Below are 24,139 nucleotides of genomic sequence, written 5' to 3'. Positions count from 1 at the left end.
CACACAGGCGCACAGCTGGGACGCCGCCAGACTGTTTATGTTGCTACTGATAGCGTGCCACTGGAATATTTGTCAACCAAACCCAAGGAGGAGAGGATCCGCGCGCGCTAACCTAAAGGCATCCATGTGGGACGGCACCTGCTCGCGCACCCAGCTGAGCTTTAGCTATGAACACTGTCATCCACTTGTTGACTGGAGCCGAATACCAGACGTACGTTCTGTCTCTCATTCCCAATTCATTTCCTGTTCAAATTTATCCGTCGCTTTTAATTAGGATTGCTGTGTTTTGTGCTCTGTTTATCAGTGTTTGACCTTTCGCTTTGGATGTTTGAGGACCTGAGCAGCAGTCGATGGGTGGCTGCTGATAATAGCTGCTTATTTGGCTCAACACATGCTGATTCAATAAGATAAGCCCCAACTCTGCCCCACTCCCAGCGCCATTGTTCCCAAAGGTCCCGAGCAATGTGGGGCGCCGGAGAAGTAAAGAGCGGCGGACAGCGGCGCAGCTTCCAAAAGCAGAGCAAGAACACAAAGGGAAGATCAAAAGGAGCGGCGTGCTAACTGGGACTCCTCTTTCTCTTTCAAATTGTACCAAGTCTCCCTCATGCAAAGTCTCGTTGGCATGAATTAATAACGTCGCTTCAAACACAATGCTAATGCATTGTGCTGCGTCCTCTTGTGCTCTGACAAACGCTGAGCTATGTGGGCTCACCATCTGATGCAGTGGCCAGTACACCAGAGAGCCCAGCCAGAAGCCCTTCGCACTCTTCTCCAGGCTCATACTGACATATTGGTCGCGTTCGCTTGAGAAATAAGATGCACATCTGTTATCCTCGACGACCAAGAGAAGTTCAGATCTGCAAGTGTCTCACCAAATCAATGGACTTTTTTTGCCCGTGTTTTCCTGAGTTAAAGATACACTTTCATAAGGACAGGTCAGCTGTCGAACCGTGTTAGTGCTTAATCTTTCTGTGGTTTAATGCAGACCTGGGCAAAGCGCAGCACCGGGGACCACATGTGACCCTTTGACTGTACTTTTGAGGCCCCAGTGAAACTGTGTTACCAATCCACTTTCACCAATTCAAATATTTCTATTTGTTGTCTTTTAAAATGAAATGAGAAATTTAAATGTTGACAACATTTTCAGCATTGCATATATATATATATATATAAAGTGTATTAATGTAATAATTATTATGAATATTTTCACTTTGTCTTGATTATTTAAATGTTGAATGAAGGCTTCATTTTACAGTATTTCTTCTATTGTTTGGCTTGACAGCCCTCACAGAGGTCACACTAATAATGTAATGTAATGTGGCCCCGAAGGAAATTGGCCACCTCTGCTTGTAATATTTTAATTTCTTTGTATTTTCATTGAAAGTGTTGTAATGAAATCAAAACTTTATTATCTTCTTATCATTATAATGACTTGTAGAATGCATTATTTATGGAAAAAACAATGCTTGAATACATTTTGTAAATTAAAATCCTACTATGATTAGTTCAACCAACCCAGACAAAATGTATTTTATGATTTTTTATGATGGAATTAGGGAAGCTGAACACACACATTTATGAATAAGTACATAGGACACTGTGGGTCTTTCAGCTTGAAGGAATAACAATAAAAAGCTATTTATTTTTCTGGTTGTTTTGATTACTTGATCATGAAGTTCTGGCATATAGTTTTATTTTATTTATGATGTTGATGAACAACAAAGCGATAAAATACAAACGCATTTTAATCATTTTGTTAAACACTGTGTTTTTATTTAAAGGAACTTTTTTTTCTTTTTTTCCAGATGGACCTTTGCCACGCTCACAGATGTTTCCGGTGGTTTTCAAGTGTCCAAAATGCTGCAGTAAACAAAAAAGTGTCTTCAATTAAAACAACAGCATCGGCTTATTTTGGCTGCAGCAACACACACAAACACATGTAGATGTTGGACGGTGTGTCTTTCATAAACAGGATCTGTGTGTGGGCTGCTGTGGAATGCATAAAACATTATTTTCCCGACAAGCCAAAGTTGTGGAGGAGTCAGTTCAGGAAGGAGTGAGCGAGGAGGCCAGGGGATATATAGTATTTGGGCAGCTGACAGCTGCGTGCGCGTACGTCAGCGTGGGAGTCTTGGAAATGGGTGTGGGAGTCGCGGGCGTTTGAAATGCAATGAGGTGCTTTTGAAAGGAGCTCCTGCCACCGTTCGGCAGGGGAGCAAAGCTGGAAGTGTGCGGTGATAAAAGGAGAGGAGAAGTGCCCAGGCTTCAGGGTGGCATTCACTATCTGAAGGCTTTTTGCACGGGCCGCAGAAAGCACTCAACGCTACACACCTGAAGACAAAAAGCCCCGGCAACAGACAAATGCACTTTGATCTTTGGGGAATGGTCCTCTGGACTTTTTAGGGGCGCAACGTAAAAAGCAGGAGTTCGGGAACAAAGCGTGTGCGCACGTGTGTAGCCGCTTTGTTTCAGCTCAGAACAAAGCCCTGACGGACCCGTAGCAAGTTCTTTCCTGTGTTCAAAATTGTTCTCAGATGGTACCGGACTGATGAAAGGCAGGGGGCGGGGCTGATGGAAGCAGAGACTGTCGCACGGGACACACGAGATTTCTTAAAAAGGCAAATATCCTTGTCATGATATGACCAAAAATCAGGGTAAAGATCCACATCCTGAAGACTGACTCCCGCCTCTTGGTAGTCTGGCCTCTAAAACCTGGGGCTGCCTTTGTTAGAAAAGAGCTGAGCCAGAAGGCAGGCATCACGACTGCCCAACCATCTGTTCAAAGCTGGATAACAGACATGTTTAGGCTGTCGACCTCACGCTCCGCAGTGTGTGGCACTGTTCTGTCCCTTCACGCTGCAACATTTCAGGCTCCGCTTGCTGACTCAGCTGGCAGCTCACTTGACTTCAGAAGTCTCCGTCTCTTTACTTTCATGTGACTCCCGATGTTTCTTGAAGAACTACAGCAAATATTGTTGCTGGAACAGCAAGAATCTGGGGGTGTTTCTAACATCATCTGAAAAGCTAAACAAGAGGAGAGACTGAATCAAGACACAAGATTGGTCGTCGCGTGACGTCAAAATAATCTGAAGCAATGATTCATTTTTCTGTTTGAAACACTTGAAGACAGTGTCTGGTGTTAGCATGACCTAGCTAGGGTTCAATTGCCAGGGGAAGATTGTCCCTGAATGGCTGTCCGTCCAAACACTTATGGAGAAAAAGATCAAATTAATTTGGACACCCTTAAAATGTATTCCAATATGAACAAAAATATCACATAAACCACCACATCATCAAATTAATATTAAGCAGTCCTGTCTGAAAACCTTTTCCACCGCTGTATACCCATAGAAACACGCTGGCATTTTAATTCTGATTTATTTTTATATGTCTCATTTGAATGTCCAGGTTAGCCCCAAGCTAAGGGCTGTCTCGTGCTGGACTCAAACCTTCAGCACGAACGGCCCATCCATTCATCCAATTCACCCCGCCATATCGGGTCGCAGGGGCAGCAGCTAAAGGACAAAGCCCTCACTCCTCTTCAACGGTAGGGAAAAGAACGGCGGCGACCCCAGGACATATTCCATCAGGCAGGTCCAGGATCCACCAGGCGAACCATCCCTGAAACACCCCCTCAAGCACATCTACTTTGAGACTAAGCTCTTCATCCTCTTGCCAGGACAGCAACAGTACTACCATCTGGCTCAGCTCTTGACAGGCTCCCTCCCTCCCCCCACTCTTGAACAAGACCTCAAGACACAGATCTTCAACTTTTGAACATGAACTGTCAGTTTACAAAATGGAGCACCTTTCAGACCTATTTCAATGAGTATTTGACGGCTTATGGCGACATGTATGCAGTAAAACAAGCCATGCACTCAAAGTACTGAATGACAGGATCACCTAAGACGCATATGAAATTGACGAATGGCGTCTTGGCAAGTCCAAATACAGGCAGATCTAAATTCTATGGAGCCTCTCATTCTCATATTTCAAGGTGAGTGAAAGCTGCTCATGAGGCTCTTTCTCACTCTCATGCAAACTCTTAAAGCTCTGCCTTAGAAATCAATAATTCCAGCCCCACGTGCTCAGCGCCTCTTTGGTGCAATGATGTCCTCGTCTGTATCCGTCCGTGTCCTCTGGAGTGCAATCTTCACTTGCTCTTCAGCGGCTGAATGTCACCGCGCCGCTGGTTAAAAATATTGCTTTCTTTCCATTCTCACCGCAGTTTATACAAGTGGATCTGATGTGGAATTTATTAATGTCATGCCCTTTCAGGGATATTACTAATTATGAGAGAAAGGCTTGAAGGAGAATGTATCAAGGAAGGTGAGGTTACATCGCCGTTTCATCTGTCTACACTTTGAAACTGGTTCACATCATCCTCACATTAGAGCTCTTGCTGTTGCTGGTGAATCAATAGCGCCATGGCGGCGCCTGTCGCGCTCGGATGGGGAATTCATGGCAGACTCCATGAGGACCACCTTTGAAGCGGGCTGTCAAAATAGGTGTTTTCAGGACAGATTGTGCTCGCGCTTCTTTCGTTTAAGAAACCTTTAACAAGTTCTGGAAGTAAATGGAAAAGTTTGATGTGAAATGAAGAACGGCTCCAGAAGGGCTTTTTTCCAAATGAAATCCTGGAGGATTGATGGTGCTGAGGTGTGTGCATTTCGACGAGCGCAGAATATGCTTGAACGAAAGACAAATATTACAACACTCCAACAAAGACTAAAATTAGAGGTGTCTTGTTAAACATCGTTATCACATTTCAGTGGAAAAATATAACTTTTTTCCATAGTTACGTCTCAAGGCCTGTCAACAATTAAACAACACACACTTTGGTTTTATTTCTAGCTTGTGTTGACATTATGGAGACTGAACACGATCGAGACCAAGATATTTGGAGACCGAGATGATTTTGAGGTCAAGACTGAGACAGTGTGTAAGGAGTCTCACTCTGATCTGCAAATGAAAAGCAGCTCTCTTGTCTGTTTTCATATGTGTGGTTCATGTTTTATTAAATGTTATTATGTCCGAACCCGACACTCCAGAGATGACATGCAAGTCAGTCGAGGCACATCTGCCTGAAGCAAAGAGCCAGGGGTCACATTTGGTGACAATGATTTAAGAGATGAAGGGAAGTGAAGAAGAGGTTGCAGGCAGGGTGGAGGCAGGAAGTGGAATTAGAGCTGTCAGAGGTGAATGTGAAGACAAGGAAATGATCAATGAAATGATCAGAGGAAAAGCTTGGAGTCAAAGATGGATGAGGTAATGAAGAAGAGGAAGGTGGCAGATGAAGGGAAGGGATGTGGTACATCATGACAAGAAGAGGGTCTGCCTGTATTGTGCTGCATTCTAACAGACGAATCACAAACCCACCAAACTATACGGTTTATAGAGGTCCGTCCCTGAACACGTGTCTCTCACCGAGTGGTCGAACAACTCTCCAAAGCTCTCTATATTACAATAACAGTCCTGGCCGTGTGTTCATCAGACGTGGAGTTGTTGAGCGAACTGAGTTGAAGCACTGATGGAGAACAGCGGGAGAGTGATGGAGCACATCTCTAACTCCCTTCCTGAGGAAAGAAAACACTAGTTAACGGTGGACATCCCTGGAGATTGGGAATCCAGCGCCAGGCCGTAATAACAACGTGGCGGTGTTGAGCGCCGTTGACAGCAGTGGTCCAGGATCCCTCATTACAGACTTAGAGGAGCCCCTTCAGCAGCCTGGCCCTGGAGAGGCCCGAGGAGAGGTGCGGAAATTGAGAGCGGAGAAGGAGTTGCACCGAAAACAGAGATTGGAGGGAAGAGTGGGAGGAGGCGTCACGAGAAGCAAAGAGCAGGATAATTGCGGGCTTCTAATAAAGAAGGCGGCAACAGTGGAGAGATTGATCGATTGCCAATCCATGGCGGCCGACTGGGGAGTTCAGGGAAGGAAAAACTCTGACGCCTTGTACGCGGCTAAATAATGCTCATGTAAATCGCCCCCAGCTGTGAGCTGAAGTAGTGCAGCACTCTGAAATCCAATATCAGCGCCGATGCTTGAGGCAGGGCAGATCTACGCCCGGCGAGCCGCGGCACATCCGGGAGGTTCAGGCAACACCTCCTGGAGGGAGAGGTGGAGCAGGGGGAGCAAGACATCAGCACGGCGGACAGCTTCTCACCCAACTGATTCTCACCAGACTCCACTCAGGCATTCACAACGGCAGCCTTCCCTTCCTCCAACTTTTCCAGAGACTCTGAACTCCCCTCCTCAGCTTCCTCCAAGTAAGGCGGGAGTAATTGGATCAGCTGACACTGTTGTGGAGACGTGTCACTCTCCTTTCATCCAATTTCCTGCTCCTACCCTTAATAAAGTACTTTCATTTCAACTCAATTTACATCATAATATTATGTCATCAGATGCAATGAAAGTAACATTAAGTCATAAATGGCTCTAAGTGGATTTGAGGAACATCTGTGGTTCATATTGAGACACTCAGTTACTTCATTACACTGATGGCTGGTGGCCAAAATGTTGAGGAGGCGGGGAGCAACTCGCACCTGCCTAAAGAAAATGGTGGGTTGCATTCAAAGTTCAAGATTTTTGATTAGTCAAAGAAAAAAAAACACATTGTTAAGCGGAAAAAAAACAAAAAATCAAGTAACGCCACAAAAATAAATAAAGAAACAGACACTATATATATATATATATATATATATATATATATATATATATATATATATATATATATATATATGTATGTATGTATGTAATGTTGATGTGGCTGGCAGTTTGACCTCGGTGTTGCCGTGGTGAACAGCACTCCCCTGTTCATTGTGGCTCACAGTAGTCCTGGCTCCTGTGGAGTTGAGGTGGTGTCTCTATGTGTAGAACATAGTCAGAAGTTAACTGTGTCGCACAACACAAAGGATTTATGCCGACAGGATGTACGCCATAAACAGAGCAGCGGGTGGCAGACAGCGAGGTGCGCTTTTAATCCCAAGAATAATTACCCTGGTAATTACTGTGATGAACGCAGAATGTGAAAATGGGACTGTGGAACACGCTTGTTTAAAACTTAAACATGCCTCACTTCGTGATCTGTCTTTTTCTTGGTCTTTCATCATGTTAAGGATTGCTACAGGAAGTCCTCCACCAGCTGATCCTCCTGACTCAACACTTATACACAAGACAGATGGACGGGCGGACAGACAGGGAGATAGATAGACAGAGACACTGACAGACAGACAGACAGACAGACAGAGAGATAGATAGACAGAGACACAAACAGACCGACAGACAGGGAGATAGATAGACAGAGACACAAACAGACAGACAGACAGGGAGATAGATAGACAGAGACACAAACAGACAGACAGACAGACAGACAGACAGGGAGATAGATAGACAGAGACACAAACAGACCGACAGACAGGGAGATAGATAGACAGAGACACAGACAGACAGACAGACAGACAGACAGGGACATAGATAGACAGAGACACAGACAGACAGACAGACAGACAGATAGACAGAGACACAGACAGACAGACAGACAGACAGATAGACAGAGACACAGACAGACAGACAGACAGACAGGGAGATAGATAGACAGAGACACAGACAGACAGGGACATAGATAGACAGAGACACAAACAGACAGACAGACAGACAGTATATTTGTCATTTACGGCTGTGAGAATTATTATTTTCGGAAGTGTTAAAGGAACCTGCAGAACAAAGGCATACAGCAGAAAAGTAATGTATTTCTGAGCACATTCAAATGATCCGTCTTGTTGCGCCTGCGCCCCATGGACATGTTCCTCCATATTAAACCTCCATTAATGATCCTGCCGCCTGTCTTTTTCTCTCCCCCTTTTTGCCAGGTCAAAATCCACTGTGTTTTAAATCATGTGACTCCCATTTCAGTCTGCAGGGTTTCCAGGAAAAAACATGCGGCGTTTTGTTTCTCCTCCCACACCCACGTTTATTATCTCTCTTCTATAGCACACATAATCATAAAAAAGAATGACTGTGGAAAAAAAGAAAAGTGACATTTCCAACCTCTGCACGGAGTCGGTTGTCAAGGAGATATCTCAGGGAGATGTGTCGGGCACAAGAGGAACTGTTTTTTATAAGAGCATTTGCCCATCTGCCGGGGTGTAATATTCCTTTTATTAGCGCTCCACAGGCAACGCGAACTCCAAGTAACACACTGTTCCCACAACAGGGCTGAGCCCAGAGATCTTTGGACACCTGATCAAAATCCATTACCATCCTAGGCAGCCATTATCCCGAGGAACTCTTCAGAAGCCGGGTATTGACAACCCGCAGTCGGATGACAAATACTCCGGTGATCTGGGCGTCAGAGAAGAAGGCTTTCATCAGGCGGATGTGAACCCAGAGACCTTCTCCCTTCGCTGCGCTCCCTGGGACGGCTCTGTTCTCTGTGTGGAAGCGCTGGACTGCGGCCTCCGTTTAGAAAGCCTAAGTGATGAAACTGATGGAAAGTGCCACAATCTATTTTTGAGGAAAGATGCACGGCGCTGTGTTGTGGTGGGGATACGGCCAGACAGGCTGAAACGCAGACCCTCTGAAGCAGCTGTCAAAACGCTTGTTTGTAGCCCCACGCGGTCCGCACGTTTGGGAAATAATAAAGTGCGTCATTAGAAGCCGCGTCACTCACAAGTTGGAGCAGCTCGCGACTGGGCTGTAAATACCCTGTACAACTGTATATCACACACCGCGCACAGGTTACAATCATTAAGCGACTAATTTAGCAAAGAAAAACTCCTCTTGCGCGCTGATCTGCAGGTGTTGCTACGATCCTGGGCTCTGCGCTGCAATACATTAGTGTCATATTCAATTTAGCGTGCGCGCTAATTCATCCCCGATTAGCTTGAACGAAATGTATGGAATGACACCAGGTTTCTGGGGAAAGTCCTCGGGTTTTAAGAGTGTCAAGATTAGTGCTGCCGAGTGACACATTTCGGAGTTATATGATGTAGAGCAGACCTGGGCAAAGTGTGGCTCGGGGGCCATATGCGGCCCGATGCCTGTATTTTCGTGGCCCTTTCGACATCAGACTAAAACTTTCTTTTATAGTGACCACCACTAGCACTTCAGTAGTAAATATAGCATGTTCTTGTTTTAAGAGTAAAACTTTCTTCTATTGGCCAGGACTGGATGATTTGGAGATGTTTTGGATGTGACTCCTCAAACCTTTGGAAGCAACAACTTTCTTCCCACTACCTACTCCTGATCCTCCTGACTCAACACCTACATAGACAGGCGGGCGGACGGACGGATGGACGGAGGACAGATAGAGTGTGAGTGAGTTTCAGAACGCTGCTGTCACCTACTGTCCTATTAAACTCATTTGACTGTGAATGTCATATGGTCATCCACAGCAGCAGCTTCACCTCTTCTGAGTGTTGGTAACTTCAGCCCTACCAAGTAACTGACTCAAACTAATGATGTCAGTAGTTGCTGAGACTCTGAGTCAGAGCTTGTTTTCGTAAATCAGGACACATGTTTGTTCACAAACTTCAAAAAGTTGGTACCATTGAGCGATTTGGACGTCAGTCGCTGCTGAGACGTTCAAGTCACCGTGGCATCAGCATGGAAAACTAGATGGCACTGGTGCGACGTGAGTTATATGATGAATGAGTTGATACTAGTGATACCGAAGAATACAGGCAAAAACTCAGAGACTGGAGAATGAACCAGAAAAACGTATTTTAAAGCATTTTGAACTCTATTTGAAGTGTGTGTGCTTTTTTTCCCCTGCAATAGTCTTTTACTAAGACAGACACCGCACAGCTCCACTGAGGTCCAATAGCACCTCAGTGAAATGAGCAGGATACCGACCATTTAACCTCGCATGAACAGCAGCAGATTATTCCCAGCAGAATATTGGACCACACAAAGAAAGACAGAAGAAAACCACGAGGAGAAGAAAGAGAACATCTCCATTCCACATTGGATCCTAATGTCTTGGTTCTAGCTTCTGTCACGCTTTCTTGAATGAAGTAGCCGCCTACTGATCCGACTTTGCAACACATGACTAGCGTAGCAATATTAGCAGGTTTCCTGCGATACGACACGTATCCCGATACAGGAGTGGTGAGACTGTAACGATCGTAGGCGGGAGACCCAAGTGCAGCAGGGAGGAGACTGAGACGGAGGGTAAAGTCCGACAAACTTTATAACAAGACTCACTAAATGCACTCGACTTACAAACAGCACAAATACAAACAAACACTCAACTACAAACTAACAAAGGAGGCAGGAGAAACAAAGGCAGTTCAAAAATCTCAACACGGGTCAAACAAACAAAAATGAATCATTCAGGTTGTCAAGACAAACACGGCAGGTCATACCAGGGGGAACACGTGTGACAAACTGACGCCAGTGGTCATGTGGCTGGTGTTTAAGTAGTGAGCAGGGATGATTGCGTGATCGGCTTCAGGTGTGTGTGTGTCTGTGGCGGGAAAGAGACCCCCAATCCTGGAAGAGAGGCGGAGAGAAAGGCGGGAGCAAGTCCAAGTCCAAACCAAAATGACCAGACGGCGGGGGTTCGTGACAGATACGACGCATTGCAATATATTGCAATACTGTAAGTTCAGTAATTTATGGTAACAATAACCATCATTTTAATGGGGGAAATCAATACAATACAATCCATATGAAAGTTTTTTTTTTTTGATGATGTCAGTCCAGTTAGACTCTTGGGAATTAATTGTTCCCTGGATCAACAAAATAACTCCACAGAAAGAAAATGTTTGTGTTAAATACATCACAAATGCAGCAGCATTTAAAAGTATCAGTGATGGGTCGACGAGGTTTCACGAAACAGTGTCCTGAGCCACCAGATGGCACTGTCTGCTGTAGACTGGAACAACTAACGCAATGAAACCTCACATTATTTCAAGAGCGCCATCTAGTGGCCTCTGAAAATTGGGACACTGCTTCCTCAACCCTGCAGTACTGTTTCATGATACCTCATCTATCCATCACTAACAAGTGTATATACAGTATATATATATATATTAAATACTGACTTAAGCTGACTGGAAATATCAAGACAATATCACAGAGTCAAGCGAAATGCTGAAGTATTCAAGTGTTACTTCAGCAAGAGTCTCTATACAATATTGCACAATCAAGTATCACAATATTTGAGCACATCAATATTTTCTTTCACTCTGTGCGTGATGGAACTAAGTTCATCGTTCACATCGTGATCTTAACTAACGCGCCGCATGAACAGTCAACACTCACTGTGCTGTGTGACCAATCATGGTTTTCAATGGGCGGGGCTTAGGCACATTTTCTCTGGAGACTGTTTCTCATCCCAGAGAGTTTTCTGCAAACAGGCACATACCTGGACTGATGTGTTCAATAAGGGTCCGATCTCATTTTAAAAGACGCTCAAATGGTTTGGTCCCTCTCAGAGTCTGATTTCAAGTATGTTTTTTTCTTTTAACATCGGAAAAAAATACTTGCGAAAGGACGTAATCTTTGAACAGGAAGGGAGCTATTATACCAGCGCGCCAAGAGCAGAAGGGATTTTCACAAGCAGGGTTGACTACAAAAGGGAGGTTTTCGGCAGACCCACTTGAGTTGGCGTCATCTCTCACAGATGAGTTAGAAGGGCTCTTGTGATATTTTGGTGAATCAGCGCGAAGGCCGCCTCAGTCCTGAAGGCCCTGATATTAATTTGAGCATTCCAGGTGCATGTGTTTTGTATTATTTTAAAAAGATATTTTCTCACACAAGAGCTTTCTGAGCTAAACAGAAAAGCACTCCAGGATGTGCCAGCACAAAAGTCGATGCAATAGTGGAGAAAGAACAGTATTCTTTATATATAATGATAGTAGCATTGATATGAAAAGAAAAGAAATATGGATGATTCCAAACTAATTTCATGAACAAGAAACGATTTATTGGAGCAAAGTTTGTGGAAGAGGAAATGCCATTAAGCTGAGTGATACAAGTGGAAAAGTGGCGAAGTTCAAATGTGTCCGATGTTGCTGAGCTGCCTGTGGTGAAGCCTGTGGTGGAGACTTTTTAACTAAAGTCTGACCCTGGCAAAACTATGCCAAGATACCTTTGTTTCATCCCCCGTCTGGCCTCTGTGGAGCTGCTTCCTACTCTGGTCTTTCCCAGCCGTTAGTTTGCATCAGCACTGTGACCAATCCTTGTTGGCTTCTGTTGCTGCTTTTCTCCATAAGCTGTCCCTTCTATTCACCACCGTCTTCCCCTCACTGTAAACTGGATCCTCTCTGGAGTGTAAACAATGCCTGTACTTGAACTTATTTCAGCTAATTTATGCAAGTAGTCTTTGCTGTTGAGTGTGAACTTTTCACCTCCGAGAGCAGTTGAGTGGTCTTCCCTGGGCGGCGACCCATTTCCCCAGGTTTATTACAGCACAGGTCTTGTACGTTCATGTCACCATTTTCCTCCTGTCATAAATCATGATGAAAGTTGGGGTGGCTTCTTCTCACATGGGCAACTGTTTCTGCGGACGTCTTCCGGCGTTTGCCAAAAGTTATTACACATCTATTACGGTGTGGTGCAGGAACAGTCCACATGAGTCGTGAGTCAGCATCCGACCGGGACCCCCTGAGTCAGAGCACCCGCCAGAGCAGACGAGCCCCAGATGAAGGAGCGTGAGGCCAGTCTGAGGCCGGTCTGTGCCACACCCCCTCCTCCACGGTGCGGTGGTACGCTCCACGGACGCCCGTTATAGCGGCATACTGCCTCTCCTCCAGCAGCAGCAGCAGCAGCAGCGGCAGCCGCCTCCTCCTCCGGCTCAACTGCGGCTAAACTGCACGCTCTCGTCTGCGCGCAGATCCCGCCGGGGCTCGCGTCGTCGTCATCTGTCGGCATTTGGGCGGCATCGTCCCGCCGGGAAGGCAGAACTGCGGGAGAAAAGAGGCGCCTCATCCTCATTCAGCAGCAGCGGCGCTCGCCGCGTCCATAACGGGGGATTTGCAGCCTTCAGCACCGCGGCGCTCTGGAGCAGAGGGATGGAGAAACGTCGGGAAGGTAAGCGGCGCTGGCCTGCCTGGTTCTCGGCTGAATCACACTCGTGACACAAGGTGACATCTGTGGAGACGGTGTGCAGTGTGTGTGCGCGCACATGTGTGGACCGGGCGCAGACTTCTCATCATCATCATCATCGTCCTCCTCCTCATCCTCGCGCTTCATGTGTGCAGAGGGAGCCCTGGTGGTTTACAGCTCTGCCTGCAGCCTGGACTCGTTTGGCTCCAGTTCTGCCTGGTCCACTCCATCTCCATCAGCACTGTTAGGTCTCCTCATGATGCCAGTGGGGCCAGTGGAGCTCCAGGGGGCATCTGTCTCCCTGACACGCACCTTCTGCCTCCCCACCACTGGGCCCAGCCCAGTCTAACTTGCTCCACACCTTCACTACCTATGTGTAATGACTCCACCATATGCGTCTGGCAGGTCTGCAGCCTCCACCGGAAACATTTCTGCCACACACACGGACGTGGATGCTGTGAGATCCTCCTCAGTAGCTTGGCTGGGAGTGAACCATTTCCTATCCATAAAGATTGTTTTCATGCGCTGAATATGGAGGGAACTCCAGGCTGGGTTACTTGGGCTTTTGGGGAGATTGGTTTCTTTGAAACGTTGCCGTCAGGACCTGCCATTTGTCAAACGTACAGGGCTGCTGAGGCTCTGTGTGAGGTGTCAGAGGTGGACTTTTATTCTGATGTCAGAACATGCAACCTGTCCCAGCTCATCCGTCCCAGCTTTCTGAAGGCAAACCTTGAGGAAATGAACCGAGCTGGAGCCGCAAAGGCAGTGTGGACAAATTCACTGTGGCTAGACGGGAACATATCTGAAATGACGTGTCGGCAAATGGGGCTTCACACACACGTCACGTTACTTGTTGAATGCAGCTTCATCGTTCGCTCTATCCACCAGCGTCAACATCGCCACCTCATTTACGTCAGGTGGTGATGTTATTTATCAACATCGCCGCCTTTTTTTAGGCAGGTCAAGTCATTGTTTTTACTTATGGCTGGTTCAAATGATAAACTGTAGGATTTTATTTGATTGATTTGCACATGTATTTATTTATTTTTGCTACTGTTTGTTAAATACATTTAAATTTAGAATAATCAGCTTGTGTCATAACACAATCCCTCATTCCGTGAGTCATTAATTACTTAAGATGAACGTTTAAAAAAACAACCACGACATGCTGAGTCTTTGATTTTCAGCATTATGCGAGTGCCTGAATGGAAACATTAATGGCGAAAAATTCATAATTCAATTCATTAAATTTTTGTTTAATATTTTTTCAAAAATATACGCCTCTTTTTCCAGTCTGTTTTAGAAGTATTTAATAGTGTTTCATGATCATTAAACTTAAAACATACAATTATTAAAAAAACAAAAGACAATTTGATCCACAGTTTTTCTTTTTTCTTTTATTTCAGAACAAAAAAAGAAAAATACTGCATAAATTCACAGTAGAAATATGAGCAAAAATAAATAGCTCTCAAATATTGACTTGACTGTGAGCAAAAGTTCAGTTAGATTCAGTCTTGAAAATGTATCTATGCCCGGTCATTGAATGTCCCACAACAGTGTCATCGACGACACAATGACTGGGTGACTTCCGCGAGCGTGTGGCGTTGCATACTCTGTTAAGTGTGTGTGTTTAACCTGGCGACGGTAGGTGGTTGCCATGGAGATGGTGCCCTGATGATGAAGTGATATTTGAAATGGCGCACCCATTATGACAACGCCCTCACAATTAGAGGGCATGTCTTTGAATTAAAATGTCACCGCGCCAATTATATGCAGCTCACATGCCGCAGATAAGACATCGGCATTTCTGTCCGTCAACCATCCGACTACCTGCACGATCAGCCAGTCAGATAGGTGGGTTTGGAGTTCACTCCGCAGCACGCTCCTGTTATCGCTTTACGGCACTTTTTAATATTTCAACTTGTTATTAAGTGGATAGTCCATTTGACATTTTGTAAATCTCAGGGAGAGGCTTTGCTCTTTAGCTGTCCCATCATTAATTCAAGGAGACTTCCTGCGCCGGGAGTGCGGGCCGCGCGGATGCTTTCTGTCTTCCCTGCAGAGTATCATCCTGGAACTTTTGTCCAAATAATTTGTATTTTTCGGAGATTTGAGTGATATTGCGAGGCCTGTGGATAGCGCAGTACTGTAGGAGACGGCGGGGGAGTTTCTTTTTGTTATCCAGTCCTGCATTATTTATGAATTTTCATTCCAGGAATGCAGTTGCCCCTGGCACCGAAATGCTCGCTCCTCGGAATCGCTCACATTCCTCCCAATGAAACATACACAGAACAAAAAAAAACACAACAATTCTTAATAGAAGTAAGGTGATAAATTAGTGAGGGAAGACTGTGGAAGGCTTCAGAAGTTGTTTAGTGTATTGAGTACAACACTTAAGTGGGGTCCCGCGGGACCTTTTATTCGTCCGTGTCTCCTCTTGTTCTCCGCACGTCCATCACATGGCGAGAACGTAATTGCTGCAAAACCATAAAATGTGTCGGGGCGTTCTTAAGCCTCCAAGAGCTTGTGCCAGCCGGGCAATCATCCTGCTGGACCATTAGCACTGCTCACACACACACGGAGACGGAGATGTAACCATCGCACAACTTCAAATATTTACCTTGCAATGGCGCATCATTCTCAAGAGGAATTGTTTCACAAATCCTGCCGCACTAATTAGCCGCTCCGCTATTCATTGGGCTACGGCGGCAACTGTGGAAGGGGAAATTGCCAGCGCTGCGATTAAAAAAAAAAAAGTGAATAAGAAAAGCAATCTCGCACTGCCAAATTAGCCTGGCAGTGTGGCCACAGTGTGAACACTTGTGCTCGCAATTCATGTCCCGAGCACGGCCGCGCTCTCCTGGCGCCGACCGCAGCGGCTCACCGTAAAGAACTCACACGGTGCGTCTCACTCGGGGGAGAACGTGTCTCCATTTGTGAGGGCTTCATTTGATCATGCTGCCTCCCATTTTGGAGCATCACAAAACTTGATGAGTCATGCTTGGTATTTTTGAATTGGATAGAGTGCTGGTTATTTTAGATGCCAGTGGAGTGGTTAACATTTTTATCTGAATTCTTCGCACTAAAGCTGAGTTAACTCACAATTAATGGCAAATGAGTTCACATTTTGTATCTATTCTGGACCAGGCCTGGCCCCATGTGCCTCTTTCCTCACTTTACATGACTCGGCTCCACGCTTGACTCTGTCCTTCCCTCAACTAAAGGTGTGTCATGTGTTTCACCTGTGACTCACTGTTGATGGAGGTGAAGTCCGTTGAATTCAGTGGAGTGAATTCACACTCACACACACACAGACCGGGGCCACATTATTGGTGGCAGGAGCCACGTCCCAACATAGAGGGTCAAGTCAATGGCGCCCACATTTCTATCTACGCAGTTTTAACCGCTATACTAAGTCACATGATCAGCTGCTCAGGTGAAGCCTCACAGCCTGACGTGTTTGTAGCATGTGGCTCTGTTCAGCAGCACAGTCAAACAAGGTGGCTCTCAGGGACTGGTCGGCCACTCCGGTTCTAGACACACCTTAAAGGAAGGTGTTATCGACACCGGTGGCCAGTGTCCTGCTTGCCTTGTGCAAACATTTGTTTACTCCAACAATCCAAGGTAACAGATACTATCAAGAACATTCTCCTGAATCACCTCAGAGGCTCGGAAGAGGCTCGACAACATGCCAACAACGTAACACAGAGCACACGAGTGGCACTCTGCTGTTGGTAACGCCTTCCTTTAAGTTACTTTTAGAAGAGCTACAGAAGGTGTGATTCATTTGCCGTTAATCGAGAGTTAACTCAGCTTTAGTGCGATTCATTGAGATGAAAATGTTGAACTTACCCATAGTTTGCAGTGCTTTGAAGTTAGCTCAGAGGGAGGAACCATAGTTTGCGTTTGGTGGAGAGACACATTTTTAAATCTCTGCCGCGTAACGACATCCTCAAACATCGCTTGAGTCGTGAAAGCAATACACATGACAAACAAAAAAGAAGTCTTGGGGGTGGGACTTGATGATGTTTCAGTGTGGCCCGGATTCTGGGCGGGTCCCTTGTTTTCCGGACGGTCTCGGGATGGCAGCCTACCACTCATCCATCCTAAGTATAACATTTGTAACTGGGACACAGCCCATGCATCCATCAACACAAACGTGGAGCTAGCTCCAGCTCTTTATTATATGGACTGGAAGCAGACAGCACAGAACACTGTGCTTGTCCTTATACACATCTCCCCATGATTTTTTTGCAAGTACCTCCGAAACACACAATATAAAGGCGTTATGAGTCAGTTGAGTCAGTGTTCCAACTCGCATTTCGTCCGTCTGTGAGCCGCTCAAGTTGCATAGTCATTGCAGCCTCGTAACCAGATGAGCCGGACAGTGCGCTGTATTGATGAACTGTGCGACATCATTATTAGCACGTGGAGACGTGTGGCGCTGGCCTTCTTTCTATCTCCTCCCAGTGCTTGGGTGGGTTCCCTCCCAGATCCCACCAACACACAGAGGTTAATTGGTGACCTGTCCATGGTGACCAGCACTTCTCGCTTCATGGTCCCTCTGTGACACTGTCAGGGGAAGAAGAATGAATGAATGAATTTTTATCAAACAGCACGATCAATACTGAGGGAATTTGAAAGGAAAGTTCTGACTTAATGGTGGGTAGCTGCTGCAGCCTCCCAGACTCCGCAGGACACAGTTTATGCTCCAGGTTTGCATGTTTCATCCCGGACAATTATAGACAATTCACTGTGTTGTGTTGTGTTTTTTTTTGCACGAGTGACAGAATGGGTTGTGGTTATCAACACCAGAGTGTCCAATAATGTGTACTATGTTTTGCTATTAGCACGTTGTTGAATCTCAGCAGAGCCTCTGAGGTTATTCTGAAGGTGGTTGTTGGCTTGTTGGAGTAACCACATGTTTGGTGAGGCAGGTATTGGCCACCGCATCAGTAATCTGCCATTAATCTGAGTTGACTCAGCTGAATTTACAACTGCTTTAGTAGCATATTCCCTTCCAGAGTGTCGATGTTTAAATGCTCATATTATTACTAAATCAAAAAGATTGTTGCGGTCACCTTTTGCCGTATTGTGGTTCTCGATATATTGCCGATTATTTGTTTCATAAGACACAGGAACATATGATTCTGGTTTAACATTCGAAGATCCAAGTTTCCTTGGTGCCAAAAACGGCTGGACATGTTTTCCAGTAGCCATGTTTTGTTCACGTTGTAGAGGTCTGAGAGTTGGTGCTACTATACATATATAAGAAAGAAAGAGTTATTGGCATGTGAAGCAATTCTCTTGTGACTTTGAAGCGATTCTTCCCGTAATCTCTGTTCGATGAGACAAGAAATATGGACAGAACTACATGGACAGTATCAATTCAGAAGCCAGGTGGTATAATGATACAATGATCGTACATGATAGATACAAAAGTAGTCATATAAAGTAGCACGTTTGTTATGCATCAGAGGATTGCAATAAACATTCATTCATTCAAATTCAATGTGAGGATTTCATGGAATAAATTAATGACTCTCTCACTGTCATGCGGATCAAAAACGGATACACTGTTGAACTTCTGAAGATACTACAGATTTTTTTTGTTCTAAAGTTTAGGTGGAAACTGCTGCCCAACTTTTCCTTCCATCCACATCGTGTTTATTTCAGTCCAAATGAAAAGCTTGGGAGCAACAGCAACAAAGCAAGGTGTAGACACAGTATCAAAACGAAAATCACCTCCATTCATCCGAAGCTGCACTGACACACTCACGCGCACAGACTCACAGACACGCACAGACACACACACACGCACAGACACACAGACACGCACAGACACACACGCACGAGGAACATACAGCGTGTGCCTGAGGCGTTTCTTCTTTAAAGCAGTCGACTATGTCTCTGCAGGCATCTCCTGCTTTCACTCCCTCACGCCTTCCTCTTTGGGGTTTTGAGCCGGCAAATATATGCATTTGTGAAATTTGGAGAGAAGGCAATCACTTCTGCTGCTGCTCGAGTCCGAGTGATGGTGGGCACGAGAGGCTCGCTGGTCAAGCCCACTCCGCCGCTCCTTCAAATATGAGATTAATTTGTCGAGAGGAGTGCGTCTTAATGCGAGTGCTGATAAAACACACCTCGCTCCCGGGTCCAGACAGAAGAGCTGTCAGAGTGATTTTCTGTCGGGCCACTTCCAAGTCATTTGTGTTGTGTTTTCCGCGTCCATCTATTTATTTCCTGCCTACTTTGCGCTGACGCGGCAACTTGATCAGGTCCCATTATGTTATAAAGGAACGACTTCCACAAGTTCCCGGAAAGAGAGATCAATTGAAGCTTCTTCCTAAATGTATTATCGCACACATTGTCCTTCACCTCGGTCTTGGCATGGGTGTCAAAATAATTAAGCCCAAATCTATGATATCTGTGTTGATTTTTATCCCGCTCTTGGTGAAAAGGAAGGACAAAGAGGAGACGCTGCCAGCCCGCTTTCCAGAGAATAACAATCAGCCGCAGTTCACCTTCAGTCCGATCAATGCACTTCAACACAAAATGTACATGCACGCCATCCAGTATCGGACAACAACAAAGAAGAAGACGAAAAATCGCTAGAGCCATTCTTTTTACATTCTGGGTTAATGCTGCTTAATCCTTCTTCTCAAGCCAGAAACTTTCTGCTACAATACTTTGACCCATATCTTTTGACTGCTACACAAACGCTAATGTACTTTACACTGTACTTGTGTAGTGTAGTGTTTAGTGTTCCGTACGAGACCACCTCAGCAAAGAGCCAGGGCCAAGATTGAAGGAGGCACCTTCCTTCAAATTTGGGATTCGGCATCGCCGACCTCAGGATTGAGGAACACCCAGGCTTCCCAGCGAATATATTTGGTCCAGCAGTGCAAAAAACCTTGTTCATTGGCTTGTTGTCCATTTAAGGTGGAGGGTGAAATTTGAGGGTTAAGGGTTGAGGATTACGGGAGGAATTGGAATTCACTCCATTGGTCTTGGTCTCGACTCAGTCTCAGGCCCTCGAACTTGGTCTCTGAATATTGTGTGTGTCTTGACTACGACACTTGTGTTTGTAGACAGAATACTCCTACTAGTAGTAATCGGGGGGTGGGGTGTATTGCTTCGAAGATACTGGTCGTAGTATCATGCTCATGCCAGAAACATCATCTCATAAGGCCCAGTAAAAGTTGCGTCCTTCACCATCACAAGGTTCTACACCATAATACTTCCTAAAAGTATACTATCATTTTGTAGCACTTCTTGCATTATTTGCACAAAGTGTCTCAAGATGCTCAGACCCCTTCATCTTCAGCGTCACCATCTCCAGAGTCCTTCTCATAGGCTTCCTTCAGACCCACTGTGTCCACGTATGAAAGTGCATCCCATTTCTGACTCTCCACTTCACGCTCAGAATAACCTACTATTATCAGGGTTGTGAACATATCCTGAAGCAGAATCCGTTTTCCATCTGGTAAACCGAACTTTAGCGGGTATTTGTGTTGAGTTGTTCAACTTGACCTCTAAACTAATGTATTCATTATGTACTCCTGGTGTGGACACGGTACATATTCAAAACCTCTTCCACCTTTTCTACTTGGTTTCATTGAAACAACGAAAGCAAAAGTTAGTTTCTCTGGTCGCAGCAGTCGACATCTGGACGTGAGATTAGCAGACACCTGCTGCACAGAGAAACAATTAAACAACAACACATTATTCACATGTAATTGCAGCTCTGGACCATAAATTATACCAAGAAAATAAATAAAAAAAACACTAATTCTGCAACCTTGTCGACGATGAAGTGATTTACTCTGCAGCATAAAACACAGTGATAGTAAACTGTACATCTCGCCTCCGAACGGGTTCATTTATTTCCTGCTGACTGGTAAATAGCCTCATGTGGATCATCAGGAATATTCATCGCACTACCTTCGAGATGATCATGAATTATTAACCATAGAAAAGACGAATGGCCACGAAACGAAGCGTGACGCGTCCGGGAAGTCACAAACAATACAGAGGTGTGTTGAAGAGGTGGTTTTATGAGACTTGAACTGACATGAACTCGAGCGCTGTTGCTGTAATTGACTTCTGACAGATGAGATCAGGGCATTGCTTTTGATTGACAGCCAGAATACAGAGACCACTTTTAGCCAAATCTCCTGTGGTGACCTGGTGGACTCGATCACAACATTTGACAGACTTGGTGGACAGTTTCTCTCAGTTCATATGATATTATCATCATCAGACTATTATGATTCATTATTCAAATGAAAAAAGCAACTGTTTTGAGTCTCATTTCTGCTTATAGCATTTTCATTTCCTTTGCTCTGAACCCAAAGCAGCTGTGTAAAACTAAGTAGAAGAGGCTAAAAAACCCAGAAGTGATGTATAATCCTTGCTGATTAAAAGCTGAATAAACATTTTGACGTTGAATCGTACTCACAAAAGAACCCTGTAAAGCATGGAGGAACCTCAAGTGACACCCAAAATGAATCATAATGCGCGCTACAAAATCTACTCAAATAAACACTGCTCATTTTGCTGCGTCATGAATATTGCAGATTTGCTCCGGGACTTTAAGAACTTCCCGAAATGAAAAGCAGTGGAGCAAAATGAGTACAGTCAGAATAGCTGATGATAAAACTTTCAGGAAAAAAAAAAAAAGAGTTCAACTTTGACTTGTCATATTTATACCAAACCAGCATTGGGCGAAAAGGATTTTGCTACTCAAAGATTTGACAAAAAAACGTGTTTATCTGTGTCAGGAAACACAGCTGATTATTATTATTATTAGAGATGTGGGTTAGTAATGACGAGTGATGAGCTGGTGAAGCTTCATGAAACAGTGTTGTCATTTTCAGAGCACAGAAGGTGGCGCGTCCGGTTCAGAAATGATGTGTGGCTGCATCAGAATAGCTCTTCAAAGTCAAAGATTTACAGTATAGTGCCATCTAGAGGTCACTGAAAATGAGGACTCTGTTTCATGAAAAGCACATGAGGCTTCATGAAACACAGTCCTGAATTTTTGCCACGTGTTGTTTTTTTGGGGGGGGCGGGAGGGTGCTGTACCCCACCACAGTTTCCTCTAGAACTTCTTCAAGAGTGAATGCAGTTGCGTCCAATACAGCCTCTAGACTTTATTCTGGACAATATGAAATTAAAAATGACTGGTCTAGTCACGAATGGAAAAACACAGGAAGTGATGCCCTCAAAACAACTCCCTCCTTTTTACTCACAGCAAATCCGTCTTCCAGGGTTCGATTGATTTGGCGCTGATGCGTTTTCCTGTGGTCTGGAAAGATCATTTGTCTCCTTAACAAATACACATTGATACTGTACGTACTGTCTGTGAGCGCAGGCTTTAACCTTGAGCCTGAATCTTTGTGTACGGTGAACAAGAGCGTGGATGAATGCGCTCCGCCCCCACACATTTTCAGTCTCATCAGCACACAACAGAGGAGCGAGAGGTTTGTCCCAGACTGAGCAGCACGGCTGGTTCTTCTCTTTGTTGCGATGGAATCCGGATTCTTGTTCAAGGCTACTGAAGGCAGGCTGCGTCGCGAGTCTGAGGCTGAGCAGAGCTTCGGCGGCCACAGGGAGCAACAAGGACTCTCGTGTCGGCACAGAGTCATCCGGCTGTCGAGCAGCGCTGTGCTCCACGTAGATGGGAGATTAGACCACTTAGGATTCCCAAATCAATCCGTAACGCTGCTGCGCAGATACCAGCAGACCTTTGCAGCGGCACCTCTGCGGGGCTAATTCTCCCCACTCCATTATTGCTGTGTGATCAGCCACTTCATAAAGCAAAGGTGAAGGCAAAACCGAATCCAATTGCAGGAGTCAAAGGAATTGATTATCTATTCATCTTGCATCTATAATGCTGCCAAATTCCCCGTCCTCAAGGATTGAAGCGCATTATGGAAAGATGCTTTTTTGTTTTTTTCTGTCCGAGCGGTGGCTGATGCGAAGAGCTTAGCAGGCTGTCAGTGTTGATGTAAAGCTTTATTTGCAGAGGGAGTTAGTGTGAACAGCGTTTTAGTCCTGCTGGAAGGACAATGACATGTATTTATCTTAGCCCGAGTGGAGGAATATCAAACGTGTTGAAAAAGGCTTTGGCTTGTCAGGAATATTGATTCAGTGGTTTCGGTTGGTGTCTATCGCTCGCGGAGACTGCGGGCGTGCGGTCCCGAAAACTCTTTGCCACTTTAAGTAAATGTGGTGTCGGCGCTGCAATACATCACTGAGATCTGTGCTCATGTCTAACTTCACGTTCAATGGACGTCTTTTCATGGCTCAATCCATCGCTGGGGGTGTGAGAGTCAGGCCACTCCTGAAACCACAGTGTGTAGGACGAGTCAGTTTATGGAGTGAACTACATTTTGTAAAGCTTTAAAGTAGGTATGCACCAACTCCAGTGTCCGATACCGGGCTCCGATAGCCACCGATACCTCGAAACTGATACCACTTTACGGCAGCACACAGTTTTGGAATGTCAGATTATGACGAAAAAACGTAAATGCAAAAATAAAAGGTGTTTTTGTACGGCAGTGAAACTTGTGACCGTCTGCGGCCGTCCTCACACCGTCCGTCCGTGGTCCTGCCTTTTCTTTCGTTATGTTTCTTTCAGCATTTATTTAGTTAAAAAAAGGAGGGAAACCACCATAATCGTGGCCACCACCATCATGCTGGTTATTTTCTACATTTTCCAATATTACCACTTCATTTTGACACATTTGATCACGTTAGATTTCATCTTTAAAGAGTGATTTTTAGTCCGAAGGCGTGGCGTCTCTCTTCGATCGATCATCACTGAAGTAGACGTGAACCGGAATAGAACCGTCCTCTATGTCTGACTGACTCTGTGTGGCCGGACGTGAGCGGTGTTGGACTCAAGACATGTGACGTTCATTTGCCACTCATCAGGACGTTATCACCTCATCCTATTGGTTAAACCCATGACTAAAAAAGCCGTGTATCATTTTTGTGAAGGGCATGGTTAAATGGGATTGTTCACTTCAACAGTTTCATCATAGGCAAAAAAAACCCCCAACTTTTCCCAATACAGATATT

General features: G+C 45.1%; 1 protein-coding gene across 3 annotated transcripts in view; it reads left to right on the top strand.

Moving 5' to 3' along the window:
- Positions 1 to 12,721: 12,721 nt before the first annotated feature.
- The window catches only part of tenm1 (teneurin transmembrane protein 1), a 229,552-nt gene continuing 218,134 nt past the window's right edge, over positions 12,722 to 24,139 (top strand). For all 3 annotated transcript variants that reach the window (XM_053879956.1, XM_053879955.1, XM_053879954.1), the window contains exon 1: positions 12,722 to 13,036. In XM_053879956.1, coding sequence (XP_053735931.1) covers positions 13,018 to 13,036 — 19 coding nt within the window. In that variant the 5' untranslated portion in view covers positions 12,722 to 13,017. The remainder of the gene's footprint in view (positions 13,037 to 24,139) is intronic.

This window comes from Synchiropus splendidus, chromosome 11 (genome assembly GCF_027744825.2).
Source record: "Synchiropus splendidus isolate RoL2022-P1 chromosome 11, RoL_Sspl_1.0, whole genome shotgun sequence".
In the NCBI taxonomy this organism is placed as follows: domain Eukaryota; kingdom Metazoa; phylum Chordata; class Actinopteri; order Syngnathiformes; family Callionymidae; genus Synchiropus; species Synchiropus splendidus.
The sequence above is the reverse complement of the archived record's forward strand: the minus strand, read 5'-3'. Positions and strand labels throughout refer to the sequence as shown.